This window comes from Arachis ipaensis, chromosome B10 (assembly GCF_000816755.2).
Source record: "Arachis ipaensis cultivar K30076 chromosome B10, Araip1.1, whole genome shotgun sequence".
NCBI lineage: Eukaryota > Viridiplantae > Streptophyta > Magnoliopsida > Fabales > Fabaceae > Arachis > Arachis ipaensis.
This window is the reverse complement of record NC_029794.2, coordinates 4829112-4840332: the sequence shown is the minus strand read 5'-3', so window position 1 is coordinate 4840332 and position 11221 is coordinate 4829112. Positions and strand designations below refer to the sequence as shown.

General features: G+C 37.3%; 1 protein-coding gene across 1 annotated transcript; it reads left to right on the top strand.

The window, feature by feature from the left end:
* On the top strand, positions 1301-3479 carry LOC107619981. Its single transcript, XM_016322207.1, has 2 exons — positions 1301-3167; positions 3271-3479. Exons 1-2 carry the CDS (start codon positions 1301-1303, stop codon positions 3477-3479), a joined length of 2076 nt encoding a protein of 691 aa, XP_016177693.1.

The window sequence follows — 11221 nt, the reverse complement described above, 5'->3', positions numbered from 1 at the left end:
ATTGAGTATAAAAAAATGTATTGTTTTTTTTTTTTTAATTTTAAGTTATTTTTAAAAAATATATGAATACTTATATCTAATATAATTTCTTCAAATTGTATCAGCTTACTATGCAAAAGTATATTTAACGAACCAAGTTGTGTCCAACGAATTGTGAATGAACAATGTGGAATAAAGGTTCTGAAAATCAGACCGGACCGGCCGGTTCGATCAGTTTAATCACGAACCGGTGATACAAGTGGTCCGGTCCTCTTCTAATAACCGTTAGGAAAAAATTGGGAGAAAACCAGTGAACTGGCTGAAAACCGGCCGGTTGGACTGGACCGGTGACCGGCCGATTTTTCTAAAACAGTGAAACGACGCCGTTTTTAGTTGTAAAAAAAAAAAAAGAACCCGACCCGGTTACCACTCGAGAACTCCCTTTCTTCCCCCATTCACTCATCTCACTTCTCAGTCTCACTCGAGAACCCTAGCATTCCCAAATCCCAGCCCAGTAGCCACCGCCGTCGCCGGGGTCCAGGTCGTCATCGCCACCGCCCTCGCCTGGAGTCTTCCCCCAGTTATTCATCTCAGTCTCACTCCACACGTGAACGGTGAACCACTGAACCCTAGCTTCGTAGCCCAGTAGCCCAGTTGCCCAGCCCAGTAGCCGTCCGTCGTCCCCGCGGTCCTCTAGTCGTCAGCGCCACCGCCACCGCTGTCGCCTGGTCCTCAGCACCGCCACTTCGTCTTCGCTGGCCTCTCGCTTCGTCAGCACCCAGGTGAGTGACTCCTCTATTTCATATTCTCTGTTTCATCTCCTCTATTTTGCTGCTTTGTATTTGTTAATTTGTTGAATGACTGAATGCTTTGTATTTGATAATTTGTTAGAATGTATGGTTCTGAATTCTGATTCAGTCAGAATGCCTAATGTTGATGTTTTTGTGTTTTGCTGCTTTGTATTTGTTAATTTGTTGAATGGCTAAATGCTTTGTATTTGTTAATTTGTTAGAATGTATGGTTCTAATTAAGTGATTCCAGAACATGGTTAATTTGTTAATTATTGTGTCTTCTTGAATACTTGAATGGCTGAATGATGTAGGCTGTAGGCAGAATTGCCTTGTGTTGAATGACTGAATGCCTGAGGCAGATATGGTCTTGTGTTGTGGTTAAGAATATGCTGTTAATTTTCATTGTGTTTGGCTCCTGCTTTAGGTTAAGAACATGGTTAGTTTTCATGCTGTTAATTTTCATTGTTAATTTTAATTGTGTTGTGGCTATTTTTAATTTCATTGTGTTGTGGGTGTTATTAATTTCAGTTATGGAAAATAGTATTAATCAAGAAGCAACTGCTGATAACAATGCTTCTGTGAATAATAACATGCCTGTCGATCCTCCTATTTCGAATGATGATGCTGCTAATCCTAATTTCCGTAGTGCTAACGATAGTCAGTCACAAGGTTCTTCTAACCTTAGGGTAAAAACAGATTTAGCTTGGAAATATGTTGCTCTACAAACGGTGAATGAAAAACCACAATATCAATGTTTATTTTGTCTACAAGTTTTCAATGGAGGTGGAATTCACAAGATGAAGAAACATCTAGCAAAGATTTCTGGAGACGTGAAAAAATGTCCTAAAGTTCCATATGATGTGGAAAAACAGATGAAAAGTTTGTTGAAAGAAATTCAGACCAACAAAAAGAAAAGAAAAGTAAATTTTGGTGAAGAGGGTGGTGATGAGGTAGAGGATGCAATTGATGAGGCAATAGCTCAAGAAGAACAGGAACAGCAGCGTACCCTGAGTCAGCAAGGAGTTGGAGGCGATCCAAAGAAAAAAGCCAAAGTCATTCCTCCTATGTTTGCACCAAGAACAACTCCAGGAGCTCAACCAAGTATTAAAAGTGTTCTGCAAAACAAAGAGGCGATACACGAGGTTGATAAATGGTTTGCTCGGTGGCTTTTGGATTGTAAAATTCCATTTAATGCTGTGATGTCGCCATATTTCCAAGATATGTTGGATGGTGTTGCTGGTATTGGACCTGGTTACAAGGGGCCTTCTTATGATAAGTTAAGGGTTCATTTGTTGGCTGATCTTAAAAGAGAAAGTCAAATGCTAGTTGATAGTTATAAGAGTGCATGGAAGGAAACTGGATGTACCCTCATGGCTGATGGTTGGACAGATCAAAGACAAATAACGTTAATCAATTTCTTTGTGTATTATTCTAAAGGTTTGTGCTTCGTGAAATCAGTAGATGCGTCCAGTATGGTAAAAAATGCTTCATACTTGTGTAATTTGTTTTCTGAGGTAATTGAATGGATTGGCCCTAATGATATTGTGCATGTTGTGACTGACAATGCGGCCAATTATGTTGCTGCTGGTAGGCTTATCAATAGAAAATATGATAATATCTATTGGTCACCATGTGCTGCTCATTGCCTTAATCTTATTTTAAAATATATAAGCAGCATGGCCCATATTTCTAACCTTGCAACACGTGCTTCAAAGATCACAGTATTTGTGTACAATCATACGGTTTTCTTATCTTGGCTAAGACAAAAACCTCGTTGGAGAGAAATTGTACGTCCTGGTGCAACCCGTTTTGCAACTGTGTTTATCACATTGAAGAGCATCTTTGACCGTAAAAAGGAGTTGCAAGCATTGGTTATAGATTCAATTTTCACTGATCACAAATTAGGAATGAGTGCTACTGGTAGAGCTGTGAGTGCTATTATTCTGGATTGCAAATTTTGGGACGATTGCTTTACTGTATGTAAACTTGTGGGCCCTCTGATTTACTTGCTGAGGGTTGTTGATGCTAATGACAAACCATCTTTGGGATATGTTTATGAAGGAATGCTAACGGCAGAAGATGCAATTAAGGAGATGTTTAGGCAATCCAAGACTGCATATCAGCCGTACACAGATATTATCAACTCAAGATGGGACAAGCATTTGAAGAAAGATCTTCATGCGGCAGCTTACTTCCTGAATCCTAAATTCTTTTTTAATGAAAATTACAAAGAAGCATCTGATGTTATGCGAGGTTTGCTTGATCTTGTTACCTTGTATTGCAAGTGTAACAATTTGGATTCAGTTCAGGCAATGAAAGAAATACATTTATATAGAGATCGGAAGGAAAGTTTTGATAGACAAGAAGCTATTCGAGTTGCATCTGAACTTAAGCCTGGTAAGAATATGGCTGAATATTTGTTTAATTAATAGTAACTTATTTTATGCTCCTATGTTCTTAATTGATATCTTCTAATATGTTATGATTTTATAATTGGTAGATGAATGGTGGAGGTTATTCGGAGGCTCTGCTCCATGTTTACAAAAGATAGCTGTTCGCATTCTTAGCCAAGCATCTGCTTCTTCTGGGTGTGAGAGAAATTGGAGTCTTTTTTACCAGATTCATACAAAAAGAAGAAATAGATTGGAGCATGATAGACTGAATGACATTATTTATGTTACTTATAATTTGTGTCTTAATTTCAGGTAATATATGTTTCATGAAATACCATATTGTTTCCTTTGTAATCTTTATCATAACAAATTTGTAAATTATTAGATCTTCATATATTGTATTTAACTTTTTAGGAAGGAAAAAAAAAAAAGAAAGCAAAAGACACAATATGATCCAATTGATTATGAAAGCATCAGTCAAGTTGACTTTTGGGTGACTGAAGAGGTTGTAGAGAAAGAACCTGATCTTCCTAGTAATGTGGATGACTTATTGCGTGAGTATAGTATATTTAGTTTCTAATGATTTATTAGAATGTTGTTAATTTATAATATAATGATAACATGTCTATTTTATTAGGTGAAATTGATGCTGATTTATATCAAAGTGGCGGTGGTAGTAGCGGTCTTTATGCTGTATCTCTTGATTCTTCTGCTCAACATAGTGGGAATGAAGGTGAAGATCATCCCACCGAAGCAGATTTGCAACAAGTTCTTGCAGATTTTGATGATTGATAAACCATGATGTTGGGATTTAATATTTAGATATGTTTTTATTACTATTTAACTTTTGAGTTTGGATTTTGATAAGATCATATGTATTTGGTTGATGATATTTTATGTAGTGTTTTAAATTTCGAAGATATTTTAAGATTTATATTAGACTATAATTATATTTTAGGATGTGTATTTAACTATTTATAATTTATTTATTATTTCTATTCTAAAACAATTTTTTTGGTTGAACCACCGGTTGGACCGGTTAGACCAATGAACCAGTAACTAGAGCGGTTTGATGACCGGTCCGGTTTTCTAAACCTTGGGAATAATGATATGTTTTCCTTTGACGTTTACCTACCTACGAAAAAAGGGGGGGGGGACAGAGAAACTTACACCATATTTTTCTCTTTATTAACTTAAACTTTAGGGTTACATAGTGTTCCTGTGTGAATCTGGACTCTCCGAGGTATAGTTCGTCCTGCTCTTGTTCAGACCGGCTTTGAAGAGGTGGCGTTGGGCACCTGCAAAGAGACTCCAACGCTCAAGTCGGTAAGAATGTGAGTAATAGGAATGATATTCAGAGTGAATAACGTACGTGTGAATTAGTGAGTCACTTATATTTATAAAGTTGTATTTGAAACGGTTATCAATATTTTCGTAACTATTTTGAAGTGTTATGGCTGATCATGCGGTAACTGTATTTTAGTGATTCGCTTGGGGTTTGTGTGGAGAGATTTGCGGAGAGATTTCTGTGCCGATTTGGCTTGGCACGTGGTTATTTGATTTTATCGGATAAGTCGGTTAGGAGAACAAAATACGTACTCCACGTACTACTAATGTAGGACGTGTTTATTTAGTTTTAAGCAGATTCCGATTTATAGGTTTATTTGAGTGAGTTATAGCCAACGGATCATAGCCCCCAAGTTTGACCTGTGAAAGTTTTCAATTAAGCAGGTTGAGCTTATGAGTTGTTGTGGTGTTATAAATCGGAATGATAAATATAGTTCAGAATAGTGATTGTAATCTTAGTTTGGAATGGTGATAGTAATAGTAGCATCCCCCAAGCTTAACTTGTTGTATGTTGAAAAGTGATAGTCATGCTTGGAATAATTTTGGTGCAAGTGAATAGTAAGGTAAAAGAAATTTAAGAATGATTAAGAATAATTATTAAATAATGGGATAAGCCCCAAGTTTAATCTAATGGCATGAAAAATAAAATATTTATTTTTTTGAAAAAAGGTTCTTGATATACATCGGCTTAATTTTGACTAATTTCAACTTATAAATGCAAATTTGTGGAGTTGTTCTGACGTATAAGTGTGTTGTTTGGATTGAATCGGACTTACAGATGAAAATATGATTGGACTTGTTCCGACATATAATTATTACTGCATGTTTGATTATAGTGAAATTGACAGAGGTAGCATGATTTACATGATATAATTGTTCTGTATACCATTTGATGCTTTGGAATAGTTTGATCAAAAAGGTATTTTTGACTTACAGAAATATTGATGAGAAAGAGGTAAACGTAGACCTGGTTTGACAAATGTCAATAAATAATTATATAAGATAGGTTAAGTGACCATTGTTGATAGGTCAAATGAATATCGTTGTTGTTGAGTTGTTTTGAAAAATTGGTGAACCGATGTAATAGACCGGTTTATAATTGGGCATAGCATATTCGGAGTTGCACAACTTATAGATCGGTTTGCTTGAAATTATTCTAACTCATAGGTGTAGGTGTTGGGTTGTTTGAAATGAGTTCGACTTGTAGATGTCGGTCTGTTTCATATTTGTTTGTGGATAGTATCTTTAGAAGATAGAGGAGTAAAAGTCATGATTTACTTGAAAACCAAATTATAACTAGTAAGGAGAGCTGAATTTGAATAATGGATTGGATATCCTTTTAGATAAGTTTCAACGGTTGACTCAATGTCAATGGATTTCTAAATTGCTTTTAGAATTTGACCATCCAAATTGTAAGTTTCTTTTGATATGAAAAGAATTGGTGATATGTAACTTGGCAACGTGCTTTATGGGGCGTATATCTTGGTCGAAGATTTGTACATGATTCTGAAGATTCGTGGCGGCATCACCATATTATCGTCTTATAATCTAGGTTGTGATATACCTGTTAGGCTATCCTTTGTATATTGATTTTAGTGTCGAATGGTTGTTGAAAAGTGCAAACTGTCCGAGTTATAATATAATCTGCATGGCGGTGCTGCAATCAACAATGAAATATAAATTGATAATATTGATAATCAACAATAAAATACATATTAATAATATTGATAATATACAACTATATATAACGTGTCTAAGGTTGTTATATGAAATAGTAAGACACATTAAGGTAAAATGGTTCAAGTAAATAGGTTAGTATATATCTTATAATAAGCCATGTCGTATTGAAGATTAAAATAAAATAATATTTAAGCGGTTATTCGCCTCTCAATTGACATTTAATTTAATTTTTGAATTTTTTTTATTGTATTGTAAATTCATGTTTTGAATTCGTCAACTATAACTAAATTCCTTTATTATTCCTTTATTATGAGAGTAAAATAATTGAAAAAAATAAAAATAAAAAAAAGCTTAAATAAAATAACATGGATTAAATACTGAGCAATCAAAAAGTTGTTTCAAAAGAAAGAAATAATAATAATAATTATAGCAATAACAATATAAACAAGAACGGAAAAAATTTGCCATAAATAAAAAATAAATATATCTCATTGTGTGAGTAAAAATTGTCACTAAAATTAAGTAATTTGCATTTATGCTACTTTATTGAAAACTAATTAAAAATTGTTATAAGAAGGAAAAGAATAAAATTTTATTCTTGATCAAATATAATGAAATTAATTTTGCTATTTGGTCAAATAGTTATATAATCTAACGAAGCCAACATTTTTTATGTAAATATGAAAATCGAAAATGTGTAGCATGTAACTAAGACCGTATATCGCCGTTAATTACATCCTATAAAAGAAGGTAACAATAAGGCAGAAAGAAAAGAGGTATATTTATAAAGTTGTATTTGAAACGGTTATCAATATTGCCATAACTATTTTGAAGTGTTATGGCTGATCATGCGGTAACTGTGTTTTAGTGATTCGCTTGGGTTTGTGTGGAGAGATTTCTGTGCCGATTTGGGTTTGCACGTGGTTATTTGATTTTATCGGATTAGTCGGTTAGGAGAGCAAAATACGTACTCTACGTACTACTAATGTAGGACGTGTTTATTTAGTTTTAGGCAGATTCCAATTTATAGGTTTATTTGAATCGAGTTATAGCTAACAGATCACATAATTTCACAATATAATATTTAAACTTTTAAGACAAAATAAAAATACTACAATTCGATTTTTACTAATTAAAAAAATAATTTTAATATAAAACAAATTAAATAGAAAGAGTAGAAAAAATGTTTTATTAAAATTTCAATTTCAATTTTAAATTTCTCTTTCAAATTTAATATATTTAATTATTAATATATTACAATTTAAATACACGTCCAAAAATTAAATTATTTAGAATTCAAAATTTCGAATTTAAAATTCTAAAATAAATCTTAAATCACTAGTAAAATCTTCCCTCCGTAAAGATCCAGAGCTGCAACGCCTCCCCCTCCTCTGTGGTCCCTCGCACCACGCACAACCGCCCCCCTTCTCCCGCGCCTCCCCCTATCTCCTCCCACGTCGCACTCCTTCTATCTGCTTGCAAAATTCTAAAAAAATTTGGTTGAGTTCATTCATGAAGATATGTTATCCTTCTTTTTCCGCTTAATAAAAAATTCTATTTTTTTAAATTTATGTATTGATACGTCACCCTTATCCTCGGTTGCACAAAAAGCTCGGCACGTGAGCCAATAATCTCGGCCCCGCATCAGTCACCCGAAATACTCGGTGAGCAAATCTCTGAGGCTGGCGACACAGTAAACAAGCTCGGAACAAGAGCAGATAAGCTCAACCACACCCGTCCGAATAAAAAGACACGTGCATCATAAAGCTCGGTCCCGTATCAGCCGTCCGAAAATCTCGGCACGTGATCAGGACCGAAGCAGCATCACCCAATTAAAAATAAGAAACGTGCCTAGATAGTTTATAGCACCAAAACAGAATATCATAACTAACCTATAAACTAGGACTTATCCACTAACGGGCAAAAGCCAACTCCTATAAAACCTAGCTAATATGCTCGGCTAGGGCTCAGGTTCTATCACTCTTATTCTCTCACTCTTTCTCTCTTAACTCACTCACCGTGAATCACTACTGACTTGAGCGTCGGAGTATCTTGTGCAGGTATTCCCGCCGTTGTGTTTGACTTCCGGCCGACGTCAAGCTCTTCCTCCTCGGTGTCAACTCACTCGGAAGCGCTTAAGCTCGGCCTCCCTAGTGTTCGGACGAACCACTTGGCGCCCACCGTGGGGCCCGGAGTACATCTAACCCATTTTTCCCTTCGTCTAGTCTTCTATTTTGTTTTGCAGGATTCCCGATCCTCGGACATGGCTGACAAGGAAAATCCACAACTCTCACAGGATGACCTCCTGGCTCAGATCGCCGAGCTTCAGGCGAGGTACGGAGGATAGCCGAGCTCTCAACACAAAACAATGGAGAGAACTCCAAAGGCTCGGCTCAAAGTGCGGCGGACCCTTTAAACGTCGTCCCGCCAAAGGAGAAGTTCACCCTTGACAACCCTTTCTCCGAGGAAATCACAAACTACCAGATGCCGAAAAACTTCACGCTGCCCACCGCGCTAGAACCGTACAAGGGGTTCGGCGACCCTCGGGCCCATGTGAAGAAGTTCCAATCAATGATGTTTTTCAACGGCCCTAACAATGAGCCCGTCCTTTGCCGAGCATTCCCCACGTACCTAGATGGTGCTGCGTTGCTCTGGTTTTCTAAACTTTCTGCAGGTTCGATCTCATCCTTTGAAGACCTCGCCAGATCATTCATTGATTATTTTGCTGCATCAAGAATCTACGTTCATGGCTCGGACTACCTCGGCACTATCTGTAAACCCCGCAAAAAAAAAATCGGTAAATTATTAGTTAATAAATTGAATTTTAATTAGGAAAGCTAAAAATACAAAACTAATATCAAAATAGGATAGAGCTCGTCGAAACAAAAATTTTGATACCAATTTCGAAAATTTGGCCCAAAAACAGACCTGAAGAACAGAATTTTCCATCCATATCTGGATAAGTTTGTTGTTGTGTTTATTGACGACATTCTTATCTATTCTAAGACTGAGGATGAGCATGTTGAACACTTGCGAACAGTGCTACAAATTCTGAAGGATAGGAAGTTTTATGCCAAGCTATCCAAGTGTGAGTTCTGGAAGTCTGAGGTGAAATTTCTTGGTCATGTGGTAAGTAAACAAGGAATAGCAGTGGATCCCGCTAAGGTTGAGGCGGTGATGAATTGGGAGCGGCCAACTTCAGTGACGGAAATCAGGAGTTTCTTAGGCTTGGCGGGGTATTATCGAAGGTTCATTAAAGGGTTTTCACAGCTCGCTTTACCCTTAACGATAGGCAGGGTGCAGCAACCAGGAAGGGTATACACTACTTTTTCTATAGGCGCTGAGGGGTCAGAGGCATTGATCCGAGGTAAATGTGAGATGGCGGGTAAAACTTTGAATGCTTTGTTTGATTCTGGAGCTTCACATACTTTTATTACATATGAGAAGGCTGATGAGCTAGGATTGAAAGTAGTAGTACTGGGGTATGATTTAAAGGTATACAATGCTACCCATGAGGCTATGGTGACTAGGTTAGGGTGCCCCCAAGTTCCTTTTCGAGTACAAGGGTGTGATTTCGTGCATAACTTAATTTTTTACCCGATGACTGGTCTTGATCTCATTCTGGGATTGGACTGGTTATCCAAGAACCGCGTTCTACTAGATTGCTCGGTGAAAACAGTGTATTTCATGCCTGAAGACACTGAAGGGCCGGTTGTAGTGAATAACTACTACTTGAATTCCATGATGGTGAACTGTTCTGGGGCTGAATGTCAGGGGATATTGTTGCTAGCTGCGGGTGTTTCGGGTGATGATCAAGATTTGGAACAAATCCCAGTTGTGTGTGAGTTTCCGGAGGTGTTCCCTGATGATATTGATGAATTTCCACCGAAACGGGAAGTTGAGTTTGCTATTGATTTAGTACCTGGGGCCGGACCAATCTCGAGTGCTCCTTACATGATGTCACCTCTAGAAATGGCTGAATTGAAGTCTCAATTGGAGGATCTGTTGGGTAAAAATTTTATCCGATTGTATCGGATAGAGATCCTCGCTTTACATCACGGTTCTGGGGTGCTTTTCAGCGAGCTTTTGGCACTCAATTAAGCCTAAGCACTGCCTATCATCCTCAGACGGATGGCCAATCAGAAAGAACAATACAAACCTTGGAAGACATGTTAAGAGCTTGTGTTTTGGATCAACCGGCGAGCTGGGATCGATATATGCCTCTGGTAGAATTTGCTTATAACAATAGCTATCATGCAAGTATTGGAATGGCTCCATATGAGGCTTTGTATGGAAGAAAATGCCAGTCTCCATTATGTTGGTACGAAGCAGGAGAAAAGAGCTTGATAGGACCTGAAATGGTAAGTGAAACCACTGAGCAAATAAAGAGAATCCGGAGTCGAATGCTTGAAGCTCAAAGCCGTCAGAAGAGCTATGCAGACCGAAGACGGAAGCCTCTAGAATTTGAGGAAGGAGAGCACGTCTTCTTAAAGGTTACTCCAACCACTGGAATAGGGAGATCCATCAAAACCAAGAAGTTAAATCCCCGTTACATTGGGCCGTTTGAAATCCTGAAGAGAATTGGACCAGTGGCGTATAGGATCGCGTTACCACCACATCTTTCGAACCTGCATGATGTGTTTCATGTATCACAGCTTCGTAAATACACTTTTGATCCTAGTCATGTCCTAGAACCGGAATCAGTCCAAGTGAGAGAAGACCTGACGCTCCCAGTAACTCCGGTTAGGATTGACGATACAAGCATCAAGCGTTTACGCGGTAAGGAAGTTTCTTTGGTGAAAGTAGCTTGGAGTCGGGTTGGTGTTGAAGAACATACCTGGGAGCTTGAATCAGAGATGCGAAAGGACTACCCACACCTCTTTTTAGGTAACTAACTTTGAATTTTGAGGACAAAATTCCTAATTAGGTGGGTAGGATGTAAACCCCGCAAAAAAAAAAATCGGTAAATTATTAGTTAATAAATTGAATTTTAATTAGGAAAGCTAAAAATACAAAACTAATATCAAAATA